This window comes from Prionailurus bengalensis, chromosome A1, assembly GCF_016509475.1.
Source record: "Prionailurus bengalensis isolate Pbe53 chromosome A1, Fcat_Pben_1.1_paternal_pri, whole genome shotgun sequence".
Classification (NCBI taxonomy): domain Eukaryota; kingdom Metazoa; phylum Chordata; class Mammalia; order Carnivora; family Felidae; genus Prionailurus; species Prionailurus bengalensis.
The window spans coordinates 170,740,473-170,754,791 of NC_057343.1; the positions used below are offsets into that span (position 1 = coordinate 170,740,473).

General features: G+C 33.6%; 1 protein-coding gene across 1 annotated transcript in view; it reads left to right on the forward strand.

Annotated features, from left to right (window-relative positions):
• Positions 1 to 14,319, forward strand: part of MAN2A1 (mannosidase alpha class 2A member 1) — a 167,154-nt gene that overhangs the window by 75,583 nt on the left and 77,252 nt on the right. Inside the window, exons 9-12 of the mRNA XM_043595195.1 lie at positions 3,026 to 3,228; positions 6,037 to 6,219; positions 11,072 to 11,186; positions 12,483 to 12,550. Of these exons, the coding sequence (XP_043451130.1) occupies positions 3,026 to 3,228; positions 6,037 to 6,219; positions 11,072 to 11,186; positions 12,483 to 12,550 (569 nt within the window). The remainder of the gene's footprint in view (positions 1 to 3,025; positions 3,229 to 6,036; positions 6,220 to 11,071; positions 11,187 to 12,482; positions 12,551 to 14,319) is intronic.

Below are 14,319 nucleotides of genomic sequence, written 5' to 3' on the forward strand. Positions count from 1 at the left end.
CATTTAGGTACCTTCTTGTGAAGTGCCTATTTAAAACTTTTGGTGACTTTTCCTTAAATTGGGTTATCTGTCTTTTTGTACCATTTATAGTTCTTATATATGTTTTCCTTTGACTCTTTTTTTTTTTCAGATGAAAGTTTTACAAATATTGTCTCCCACTATGTAAGCCTATTTTTTTTCTTAATACTGTTTTGGATAAACAGAAATCCTTCATTTTAATTAAATATAATATAATAGTATTTTCCTTTATGATAAGTGCTTATTGTGTCCTACTTAAGAAATTTCTGTTTATACCTCATAGTCATGAAAATATATTTCTTATGAAGTTGTCCTCCAGAAGCTTTATTGCTTTACCTTCAACATTTAGGTCTGTAATGTATTTGGAATTGATTTTTTATGAATTTTATGAAGGTAGGGATCAAAGGGCATTTTTGCCCATATGGATATCTACCACTATTTATTGAAAAGACCAGTTTGCCACTACACTGTAGCATCATCTTTGTCATTCATTATGCATGAAACTATATTTGTGTGGATCTTGTGTAGACTGTATTCAATTTTGTCTGTTTGACTCATCTCATACTGTCTTAATTACTGTAGTTTTAGAATAGATCTTCATGTCTGATAGCATAAGTCTTCTTTCTTCTGCCCACCCCCCCCCCACCCAAAAAAAAAGTTGGGATTTTGATTGGCATTGCTTTGAACCTATGGATCAATTTGAATATTGATCCATATTAGGCCATCCATGAACATGGTATAGTCCATGTATAAAAAGTGTAATTAACTTTTGCATTCTAACCTTGTACACAGTAACCCTCCTGCATTTCCTTTCTTTCCAGAATTTGTGCATTCAAGTGTTGGCTGCTTTGATTGCCCTTAGATACCTTTCAAACAAAAGTGGGTTTTTTTTTTTTTTTTGGTGGTTTTTTTTTTTTTCTTTGTGATTTATCTAGTTATGTCTCTTCTCTGTAGGGTATTTGAAGTTATTTTGTCTAAGCTGGAAGCTTACATTTATTATTTTCTTTTAGTGAAAGGAAAAACAAAAGTAAGTAATTGAATATAGATGGCTAAAAAACGGACCTTGAACTAGCCAAGAGAGTCAGTTTGCTATTGATCATCACTTTTTTTTACAGTTTATGTAAGTTTCCTGTATGTTGTCCAGATAGAGGAGTTTGAGGATCTTTAATATTAAAGTTATGTTTAAGATATTATTTATTGCCTTTTAATGTAAAAAATATTTGACTATTTTTTTAGTTATTTGTTTAGGAATCCCAAATATGTACTTTATTTGAGCTACCAAAAGGTTCTGTAAGAAAAATTTAGTCTTAAATAATTTCTTTTGAAACCTCAGCATGAAGGATTACGTTTCAGTCCTTTGAGACTGAATTAAGTTTGTGAGAAAGCCCACCAGGCCACTTACATAAACTTTGCCCTGGGAATTTGCCAGGAAAGAAGTATATTCATCTTGGCTAATACAAAAATTAATTAAAATATTTTAAAATATTTAAAATCATCTATTTTGCTGTCATAAAATATTGTGTCACAATTATATTCTGATAACTTATATTTGTCTTTCTAATATCATTGTGTTTCCAGTTGAAATTTGCCTTGACAATAGAAGAATAATAGCTAAAACTTACACCATTATTTGCCAGTTGTATTTCTAAGCATTTTACTTAGACCCTATTATCTGTAACAAAGACACAGAGACAGTATATAATATGCTCAAAACCACATGTTAGGTAAGTGGTAGAGATGAAATTTAATTCCATTCCACCTGGATCCAGGTTCTGTGCTGTTCTTAACCACTCTACTAGAATGCTACTCACTGTTGTTAACTACTCTTATTTTTCTGCCACATTGAATCAAAATGGTTTTAGTCTCTCTCTCTCTCTCTCTCTCTCTCTCTCTGTGCGTGTGTGTGTGTGTGTGTGTGTGTGTGTAAGGTAGGAAACAACAAAATTAGCATGTTACTGTTACTCAAAGAAATACATTCCCTGTTAAATTCTCTGTTTATTTCTAAAAACCATGCCTTTTAATATCTGTTTACATAGTCTGGTATAATGTTTCTTTTTTCCTTTGATTTATAGAATAGTTTGGGCTCATAAAAATGGATTTATGTTCTGGTAATTTAAATCATTAGTCAGAAGACCTTTTCGTTTGAGCAGTCAACCTTTCAATTCTTGTCACTCTTTGTGTTTTACTTCTATTCAGTGTTACCTGCTGGTAGAGAAAGTCGCTTTTTTGTTTTGTTTTGTTTATTTTTTTTTTAACGTTTATTTATTTTTGAGACAGAGACAGAGCATGAACGGGGAGGGGCAGAGAGAGAGGGAGACACAGAATCTGAAACAGGCTCCAGGCTCTGAGCGGTCAGCACAGAGCCTGACGCGGGGCTCGAACTCACAACTGTGAGATCATGACCTGAGCCGAAGTCGGACACCCAACCGACCAAGCCACCCAGGCGCCCCCGTTTTGTTTATTTTTAATGATCTGCTGTTCTTGAAGTCTCCCTTATAAGAGCTCAAACTAGGGAGATGGGGAGGCCAGGAGAGTGTATGTGCATAAGACCTATGAAAATGCTTAACAAAACTGTTATTCCAGACTTCTGGAACATTTTGCTCAAAATGTTATAGCTAAATATATGTAAATGAAATGTTTTATTTTTTCTGCTTCCTCCCAGCGTTCATTCATCTCTGAATAATTCTATGCCATGACCCCTGCATATTTTGAAATTCTGGAGATTTGTAAGGAGTTAATCAGATTCCCAAATTGGTATATCTAAATAGCTCTTCTAACCCCTTAGGTATATCAGTTTTATTTTAATTTAATTTGGGACTTGATGCAAGTAAAAGAAAGAGTCACTGTGTATTTCCCCCCTGCTTTTGAGTTTGGTAAAATCTGAGCTAGATTTTCATCTTAACGTGGAAGCACATCTTAAATATTTATTATTAACTTCTCCTTTCAGTGCTAGATGTAATTTTAAGGTAGAGATGAATAATTGAAGTGTAACTTTTTTTTTCATTAGATACAGTTTGGAACTTTATCAGATTACTTTGATGCACTGGATAAAGAAGATGTAACCAGTGGAAAGAATAGCCAATCAATGTTCCCTGTTCTAAGTGGAGATTTTTTCACTTACGCTGACCGAGATGATCATTACTGGAGTGGCTACTTTACATCCAGACCCTTTTACAAGCGAATGGATAGGATATTGGAATCCCATTTAAGGTACATTTATGTTTAGATAGCTACATTAATTATTCACCTCTTTTGTATTATCATAGCCTTTTTGTAGAGTCTTGCATAATATATGAAATTTATGCAGTGTTAGGATGTGTTTAATGTAATTGCGAAATTTTAATGTAATCAGATATGTCTCCAAAGCATAATCAAATTATTACATGGGTTTTGTTCTGGAAGGAAAAGCAGTTTATGTAATTAGATTTTCTCCTATATTTTATGTTTTATATGTTTGTAATTAATTACCTGTATTGTTTGCACACCTGTATTGTTTGCACACCTGTATTGTTTGCACACATTGGCATCAGCATGTGTGTCTGAAGATTAGCAATCAGAACAAGGGTCAAAAGGAACAAATATGGCCCCTCAGTGGCCAAAATGTGGGCCTCAAAGTACATTATCCAAAACTAATGTATTTTATATGTAGGAGAACTTTAGAGGCTCCGTCTCAGTTCTTATTTATTAGAAATATATTTCTTATAGGTATGATTTTCTGCTTAGAAGAACAAAACTTGAAAGAGATGAGAACTGATGGAGGCAGAGTGATAAGCTGAAAAAGTACAGTGACATGGAAAAGGCAGAAAAGTTGGTAGAAAATAAAAACGTTCTAAACTATCATTATCCAGTAGAGCTTTTCATCAGTGTCCAGTAGAACTTTCTGCAGTGATAGAAATATTTTGTCTCTCTTTTCTGCACTGTTTAGTATGTAGCCACTAGCCACGTGTAACTGTTGAGCACTTGAAATGTGACCAGTGTGGCTAAGGAAATGAACTCTTAATTTCATTTAATTTTAACTAATTTAAGTGTAAATAACCACATGTGGCTAGCAGCTGTCATAGTGAGGAGTGTGACAGTGTAAGTAACTGAGTCTTGGTGTTTTTTGGTAAAGATTAACCACCCCAGCAACTCATGAGGCTCTTTCTATGTGTATGTAGCTCAGGAGGTTAATTTATTTTCCTGTTAAGTTCACTTTCAACTTCGTTCAGATCATGAATTCATGATGATTAATTTTCATGACGAATCTCAGTATTAAAAAGTAATGTCACACCTACTTTCTTCTATATACTGGTAGAAACAGTACATTTTGGAAAGCCTTTTTATAAAAATCATGAATTTCTTCAAGCGTTGTACTTTGGTATAACAGTATGTTTTTATTATTTTTACTGTTACCATAAGTGTCATTACCATTATTTCAAAAACCTGATCTTTGACTATTTTCTGGGATACTCACAAATGTGCAAAAAGAATACATATTAATTGTATTTGTAATAAAATAGTATTTCTATATTAGAGAAATTTATGCATTTCTACCCAATAGAATATAATTATCTATTATGTTATTCTAAACTATCCATGATAAAAACAGAGAAAGTACTAAGTAATATAGAGATTTCTTTTGGACCACTGCATTTTTTGAAAGTGTCACCTATTTTTTAGTGACAATTACGAAATGTGGTTTCAATCTTAATTTATTGAGCATACTTAAAATGGAAGTACTTAGGGCTGGTAATATATTTTGGAAATTCTGCTTTAAAATAAAACAACAAAAAACCATTTAATTGTGAATTTCAAAACGTAATTATTTGAAAATAAGTTTATTGTGTGGTAATAAATACTTCATCTTATAGCTTATTTGTAAAAAAAAATACTTGGATAAAATAGAAGAGTATAAAGAAGAAAATAATTTTTAAATCCCATTTTTACATTTTGGAATATCCTTATATGTGTGTATTCTTTTCAAAACCAGGAGTATGTGCTGTGGATATATATGAACATATATACAGTTTCTTTCACTCAAATTTAGTGTTTCTCATGCCATGAATTTTAGAAGGGTTAGAATTTAAAAGTGGAGATTATTTAGTAACCTTTAATTATTGCAAAATTTAAAGGAATTCTTTTTTTTTAAGTACTTCACATTTCTTTTTCCCTATATCTTTATGCATTTATATATCGCCTTGATTTTCTCTCCATTATCCTTAATACGTTTGGCATAAAGAGCCTTATTACATTTTTTACTTCATCAAGCCATATCTCCTTTCAAAGAACTTCTTTTGAAGCCTATCTTGAACCATATCCTCTGATGATGAAATAATAAAAAAGTGTTAAAATGATAAATCCCCATATTCTTGCTCAAAAACTATTCTTAAGCTGAAGTGCTTTTTTTTTAAATAAATGAGAAAAGACAGCATATGTTTTATCATCTTTCAGTTTATATTGTTGAATTCAACACTTACATTGTTATCATTCAACACTTAGACTAGCTATTGTCACTGAGCTGTCAAGCCATCATTTTTCTGCGTCTGCTTTACTGTTACTTTCCCACCCATGTGACCATGTATCTCCACACCATCTCTCCTTTAATGTACATATGTGAGAGTAAATGGCTTTCTGATGATGACGTTCATCTTTTGTGTCTGTGTTGATCTTGGAGATAGAAAGGACAGAAACCATTGACCACTTCTTACTGCTGTGTTGAGATAGGTTTAACTTACGTAGAACATAGTGAAAAAATATCACGCTGCCAGTGGGTACTGGCTTCTTTCCAGGAACGTCTAGAACAAGGGCCCTTTATATCAATTTAGACGTGATGTTCTCTGATGATCAATGCTTTAGATTTATTAGATGGATACCTTGATGGTCTTATAGAAATCTTTATTATCAGTATCTTTTTTTAATAAATAGCACTGAAATTGTGGGTTTTTGAAAAACCACATTTGAAAATGTATCAGTACCACATGTTTTAAATAGTCAATATTTGTTTTGAAATAAAAATTAATGACTGTTTTATGCAACTAGGGCTGCTGAAATTCTTTACTATTTCGCCCTGAAACAAGCTCAGAAATACAAGATAAGTAAATTTCTTTCATCATCCCATTACACGGCACTGACAGAAGCCAGAAGAAATTTGGGACTATTTCAACATCATGATGCTATCACAGGAACTGCAAAAGATTGGGTGGTTGTGGATTATGGTACCAGGTAATATAATTATTTAAAAAGTGATTATAGGGGTGTCTGGGTGGCGCAGTCGGTTAAGCGTCCGACTTCAGCCAAGTCACAATCTTGCGGTCCGTGAGTTCGAGCCCCGCGTCAGGCTCTGGGCTGATGGCTCAGAGCCTGGAGCCTGTTTCCGATTCTGTGTCTCCCTCTCTCTCTGCCCCTCCCCCGTTCATGCTCTGTCTCTCTCTGTCCCCAAAAATAAATAAACGTTGAAAAAAATTGATTACAAAACAGTTTTTAAAAATTTTGGGTCACAGGCTTGTATCTTTGATGAAGTTGCTAATGTACATTAGACCATATTACTAATGATATGCATTATAAGTATTGCTATAGAAAAACATCAGTTTTCAAAGCATTTTTCAAGAAACCTCTTGATGTTATACTAGCTGTTCTAACTTTTTATTGCAGTGCATTTCTGCAAATGGAGTACTGACACATTAATATAAAACTGATTGTGTTTTTTCTTACATATTGTGTGGTAATTGGGGTTACCTTCTTGACCAAGGATTTGGTATCAAATGGATCATAGCTATAATTCAGGGAGATAAAGAGCCACACTTCATTGTATAGCAGCTTCATTTCCGTTTCATATCCGATTGTTCTCAGATACTTCATTGTTTTTTAGAGGGACATTGACCAAAAAAATCAGCCTAGAAGATACCCAGCAAGTAGAAGAGCCTTGCAACCTTGATATATATGGATGGATGATATAAGGACTTGAGATGAGAGGGGATGGCCTGGGTATTGATATCAAAGCCATCTTCAGCTCTCTGAAAGTTTATGAAGATGAGTGAGGGAGTAGAAGCTCAGGTGTTTTCACAGTGCAGAATTGGAAACAGTGAGTACAGGTTTTAGCTCAGAACAGCAGGGGACTTTGTAAAATAGTGCTTCCCAATAATGGAAAGGCTTACCTTTTAGGATAGATTTTCACCATCATGCCCAAGTTTAGATTACCATTCATTAGGATCAGTGTAGAGAAGATTCCTATGTTGGGGAAGGAGTTTTGACTATTGTTTCACTGATTTAGATTATTTTTTCTTCAAGATTTTTTCCTATCGATAATGGTGTGCTTTGATAATATTTTAAAATTGTTAAAATATGCTCTTATTTTCTTATAATATAGATTTAAAAGGTGACTCTTTTTGAAATAAATGCTCCCATATGTGAAGTGTATACAGCACATAAAGTCAACATTAAAAATTGATCCACAACTGATATTACTAATCGTAATAAGTGTTAATTAAGATTTTAGTTACAATATTTTGACTCTTTGGGGGGAAAAATCTTGAGGTTTCATTAGTTGACTTCAGTCCTTGAGAATACATTCAAGGTAATATCTTGATATAGTCTCAGTTTTCTTGTGGCAAATATATTTGGCATCCGTTGAGGTTGAGCTGGGCTTAAAGTGGGAAACACTCAATGGATGGTGATACTGGTTTTTCGCTCACAGAAGTCATTTTTGAAAGTAAGGTCAGATCCTCAAAAACTTAAAAACCATTTGCAGGCAAAGCAAATGGCCTTGGAATCGGTCCATGATAATAGTTCAGTCATGGGATCAGACGAACTAACTTGCTTTTTAGGGTCTGCACCACCCTCTCCATCCACTGTTCCCCCAGATCATGGGTGATTCACTCTCCTTCCCTGCCCTCACAACCCCCATCCTATGAGGCATTTAGAGGTTATTGAATCTGGTTTCCCTGCAAAACAAATACATTTATTATTATAAGTGAATATTTTCTAAAATAAAATTTCTGAAGAAATATTTTTCATTGGAAAATATTTTACTAATATACTGAGAGTACTATGAAATTAGTCCTTGTTTTGTTAGAAACAAGTATTCGTTTTAAATATATGTTGTGGCTACATGTTGATCTAAGAGCATAAGTAAAAGAAAAAAGTTATTTATATAATGAAATACTAATACTAACACAAAGAAAGGATAAAGACACACTTAATATATGGATTCAAAAATCTCTGTGAGATGTATTGTAAAACAAAACAAAAGCAAAACAAAAGTTGCAAAAACAGCGTGTATAACAATAAACTATTAAAAAAAAATAAAAGTAAGGTCCGATCCTCCATTTTTTCCTTTTCACCTGCTCCTGCCTTCTTGGTTTATTGAGAGTTTAGAAGTGAAGGTGCTTAGATTCAGAGCAGAGTTTCTAAGAGGAAATAAAAAGTCATTCTCCTGCACTGTATACCTGCTCTCTCTGGCTGCCATATTGAAAGAGACTTGGGTACAGGTCATAGAGTTTTTGCTTCAGGACATTTTCTGTCTCATAACCTTTCCAGAAGTCCTGTCATTATTTCTTCCATATGTTTGGTTACGCTTTTAGCGTATGAAAACATGCCGTGCAAAATTGCATCTTAGAGAAAAAAGACACAATAATTCTCAAATTGTACTTGACATTTGTAAATTTGCTTTGCGAGCACTTCACACTTCATTGAAAAGTCATACACAATTATCAAGTCATTAGCGTAGACATTTTAAGTAGAAAATTTCAAAACACAAGTTAGAGAATTACAAACAAAGAAGCAGCTAGCATTGGGTGTTCTCTTGTTCTTGGACTGTTGACTGTTTATTCAGATATTGGCAGAAGTGTCCCTGTGAACAAGTGTATGAGTTAAGGATTACATTTGGCTGCTACTAATAACAACTTGAAACTGAATAAATTCTGTTCTTTTATGCCGTATGAAAGAACTCTGCAGATCCTTGGTTCAGGTATGGCAGCTCCACAGTGCTAACAGGGATCCAGACCCTTCTAGCTTTCTCTTCTGCCATCTAAGGGTGATTCATACTTACATTACTGCTCTCTCAACAGTAGATTGAATGTTTATAAAATGATAACGTGGAGAGCAAGAATACCTCATGGCTATTTGAAGGTTAATTCTAATCATGGCATGAAAAAATGAGTTAGACTGGACACTTTGTGATGAATGTTCAGCTTAAAAGTGGATAATGTGGCTATGTAAAAGAGAAGAAATGGTAATGAGGTCAGCTACACAAAGATTTAAAATTCTGCCAGTTTATACCTTGTAATTAAGGTAGGTAGAAAAAAATGAACAAAGGGTGAGTATGAGGGTCCAAACATATAGATCAAACTATTCATTGAAACAAACATGATAATACCAGCTTTGAACAGCAGTAATGATAACAAAGGAGAAAACTGATTTCTAAGTGATGTTCTCTGAACTGTTTGATAATAATAGGATAAGGGCATGTTAGCAAATTAGAGGCTCTGAGAAATCCCACAATGCTGAAGTGGTGAAACATTAAAATTTTGCTTTACCCAGTGTTTCCCAAACTTATTTACCGTGTGTAGTCTTGTTTTGCCTTAAACAAAACAGCTTTATACATCCTGAGAAAGCTTTGGGGAATACTGTATCAGTACTTAGTGCTTATCTCATTAGAAAACTGTGTGTGTGCCTTTAGGATACAAACATTGATTTGTGGCATTCCCTCAGTTTAATTAGGACTCTTCAGTGTGCTGTAATACATATAAGGTTTTAGCTGATGGAAAACATGACTTTTATTCTGTAGGTTCAGACAGCCTAATAAAGATAGCTATGTAGATAATAAAAATAAACTTAGATCGAGGGGCTTGTTTCTAGAACTGAGTTGTAGCCATTCATATTGTCTCTTAATCTGGAGAGAACACTTGTTATCATCTAGGAAAACATTTGAATAGACTGAGAAGCTTAGCTGGTTGATGGCCTGAACTCATGTCCTTAAGACTTTAATACTGTGTATGTATAACACATTTACCTAGTTAATTAACTTACAATTATGATCACTTACATCTTTGAAGGTAATCTCAATGCTCTGCAAAAAGAAGTTATTTCTGATTCTCTTACAATTTTTTTTGATGTTGCATGCCACAAAAATGTTCCTAATGTATAGATGCAAAATTGCTTCCTATGTTGGGGAAAATGATATAATCACTCTAAAACATAATAGACTCCGTGGTTGATTAAAGCATGAGTCACCAAGTTTCTCTACAGATTTCTCCAGTGAGTTTAGAGATAACTGTTCTATAAACAGGGATACTTGTTCTTTAAAGAAACAAGACTGAACTTGAGAAAAACTTCAAACAAATTCTTTTCCTATGTGTAGTGTTTCAGCAATAGCTGGTAATGTCCTAAGATTATATTCTGGAATTGATCTTGAATCAGTTCACTGGTATGCATCTCTTTGGTTCCTCTAACGTAAAAATACAGTTTGAATACAGTTAGCAATTTTAATGACCAAGAAAATTTAACAGGGACAAAGACAATTTCATTAGCCAGACTTGTAAAAACTTTCTCTTTTTTTGAACAAGAATTTGAATTTTTTGAAGTGTGTATACTGATTGAATTTTGTGAGCAAGAGTTAAACTCATGTCTTCTCTTGCTATTTCAACACTTGCTAAAGAATTTTCTAAAGTATCAAAGTGCTTTTTTGGTAAGAACGCCTTAAAGCTGTTGGAGTGATCATGCAGGGTGTTATTATTTGACATGATATTCATAGAATGTATCAGCAGGTAAAAAAAAAAAAAAGAAAGAAAAAAGAAGAATCATTTTGAATAAGTTTATGTGTTTCAGGTATGTCCAGAAGGTTTTCTACTTTAAATGAATCCTTATTAGTGGTATCTTGTGATTAACCCCCCTCCTTTTTTTCTAAGTACTTAATTGTGGGCAAAAAAGTATCAATTCTTTTATAGGTTCATTATAGGTTGCACTTTGTGAAGACAGGATGAGAGTAATGGTGGTTTGGCCATTATTAAAGAAACTGAAAATACTGTATACAGATATTTGAATTACTTCTCAGACCAGTAACATTTTTGGTTCACAGACTCTTTCATTCCTTAATGAATTTGAAGAAGATAATCGGATATTCTGCACTACTTCTTATTTTGAAGGACAAAAGCTCGTACAACTCTTACTCTTTTGATAACCTCCTAGACATGGTTAGTTGATATCTTTTATATTTATCATAAAAGTGTGTGATTCTTTTATTCTTAATTTGGAAAGGGGGATGAGAAGCTTAGTGAAAAGAGACATTAAAAAATTGTGATTTCCTTGTACTTAGAATTTATATCATTTTATATGAAATATCTGTGTGTGCTTCTTTCCTATCAGTGTGTCTGTATTTGGTTTATGGTGTATATTTTGTTCTGACTAAATCTAAGCATGAAAAATAAAATAATGAACTTACTTTGTTATGTGAAACATAACAGGCTTCCAAAACACTCTTAAGTGTGTTGATGATAATGTATTGTAAGATGATATGGTGAGATAACTGGGCATCATAATTAGTTATTTTTGCTTGGCTTAAATTAGAAGCCCCTTGGTGTTTGCACTGCTGCTGTAAATCCTTAATCTGTTCTTGCTGAACTTCAGTTTGAATGATCCTAAATTGTCTTCTGGTTTTAGGATCAGGCCATGGAGTGCTGTGGGCAGTGTTCAGATGTGTGTAACAGAAGAGGAGTGGTTGAGGAATTAGGAGACTAGCTTTTAGCCTCAACCTCTGAACCTGATTGCATGGGCCTTGAAAAAGTTGCTTAACATCTATGAGCCCTGTAAGATGAGACGATACCAGACATAGCTTATACTGTTGTTAGGATCAGATGAGCCAATAAAACAGAACATACTCTGAAAGGAAGAATATGCTATTCCACAGCAAAGAACAGTTGAAAAAAATGGTTGGTTGCAGACCTCTTGAGACTTCCACTTGGCGACTCAGATATTTTAAAATTGTAATTTTTTTTTTTTATCATTAGAGTCTATTATGAATGATAGGCTTTGAAATTTTGCATGTAATTGGAACTTACACATCTGGAATCAGAGATAATTTCAGTATTTTCTTATACTGATGCTTGTAATCAAATTATGGTTTCATATTTTCATATTAAGGCAAAAAATCCAACAAATGGGCAAACATTGCATAGGATATGAATGAAACCTGTGATACAAAGGTAAAGTAGTAAAACTTTTTGCACAGTTATCTTTAGGACTCTGATTTGGTTCCTAATTGGAGTCTGGTCCCTGTGACATATGCCGTCCTGAGATCTAAATGCACACACACATGTATGCACACACACAAGAATTACTTATCTTGAACTTTGATGGACTTTGTGTAGCTGGAGAGAGGATTTTTTCCCCATTTTACCCTTTTTAGGATTCTTGTAAGTACTATTACATAGCTAATTTTGAAACTTGAGTTTTAAAATTAAAATTAAAAAAATTTTTGCTTATTTTTATAGGATTTGAAACAAAGCTCACAAAGTTCTCTACCACAAAAAACTGTAATAACGCTGAGTGCAGATCCAAGGTAAATACATAATTTCTCACAAACTTTTGCCGCGGTTCTGACTTGACACTCTTGCTTTTCAACATTTTTTGCTCTAGCCAGTATATATTTTGAGGAAGTATTTTATTTAATCAATTTATTAATTGTACAAAGTTGTCTGAAAAAATGAATTTTCTCCCAGGGCTGTCATGTTCGGTGTTAATAGCTAACACAGTGCTTGGTACATTGATTGCTGAATGAACTATTATAACAGTATTTTTTACAGATATTTGGGATGGAATGGTAAATACAATTTATGGTTATGTTCTTTCTTAACTCATTGTTTTACTTACCTTATTTTCATTAATCCCTGATCCTATTTTTAAAATGAAGGAAGAAACTTAATTATTAAGGATTTTACTGCAAACTATTTACTAGTTATTTGTCATTGTGCTGGTCAGACTGTCTCATTTTAGCATTGTGGGTTTATGTTAAGGTAATTGGGAAGGGTGCTCAGGTGACCTAAAAATGGAGTGACTAATTGGTGGCTACCTCTCATTTAGAAAGAAATGTTTTGTGTTTTTATTGGTAATTATTTAACCACGTCATCTGTTTTTAATAACCAAATATCAATAGATCAGTACCCACAATACCCAGATACACAGTGTATTCTTATGTTATATAACTTTTTACTATCCGAGAAATTTAGTATTTAAAAATTGTAGGGTCAAAGAATAATTGTAAAGGATAATTCATAATTTTAACTAGGTATTCTTTATTGAGATTATTTAAAAATAAATGGAATAATAGTATTATAGAAAATACACAATTGCTGTAATAAAGTTGACATTTTGGTTAAGCATAGAATAAAGCCTTAGTTGGCTAAATTTCTTCAAGAAGTAGAGACTTAAAACATATACAGTTCATACCTTAGAACAAGAAGATAAGTATTTTTTAGTTACAATAAAGTATCACTGAAGTAATGGCAAAGAAATCCTATATTTCTTTTTTTTGGCCAGAAAAAGAAGGGATTAACTGTTGATAGTTTATATCTTAACTTGAAAGTCCCTTCAGATTTTGTGTCTCCCTCTCTCTCTGTCTCTCCCCTGCTCCCACTCTGTTTCTCTCTCAAAATAAACATTAAAAAAAAAAAATTAAAAAAAAAAAAAGCAGGGGGACTTCTGGGTGGCTCAGTGGTTAAGCATCTGACTTTGGCTCAGGTCATGATCACCTGGTTCATGAATTCAAGTCCCACGTCAGGCTGTGTGCTGACAGCTCAGAGCCTGGAGCCTCCTTCGTATTCTATGTCTCCCTGTCTCTCTCTGCCGTTCCCTCCTCTGCAGTCTCTCTCTCTAAAAAAAAATAAATAAACATTAAAAAAATTGGGGGGGGGGCACCTGGGTGACTCAGTTGGTTGGGCGTCCGACTTTGGCTCAGGTCATGATCTCATAGTTTGTGAGTTCGAGCCCCGTATCAGGCTCTGTGCTGACAGCTCGGAGCCTGAAGCCTGCTTTGGATTCTGTGTCTCCTCTTCTCTCTGCCTCTTCCCTGCTTATACTCTGTCTCTCTGTGTCTCTCAATAATAAATAAACATTAAAAATTTTTTTTAATAAAAATTTTTTTTTTTTTTTTTAAAGAAAGTCTTGTTGCAGTCTTAAAAGCTTTCAGATTGTCAGGTCATGGAAGAGTAATGATACTGCAACTACTAAATGTTTTCTTTGTCTTAAAATAAGTAAATATTTGGGGTTACATGGCTATTTCTTAAATATTGTGCCCCTAATAAATTGTGGTATCCATAAATCTCTTTGGCT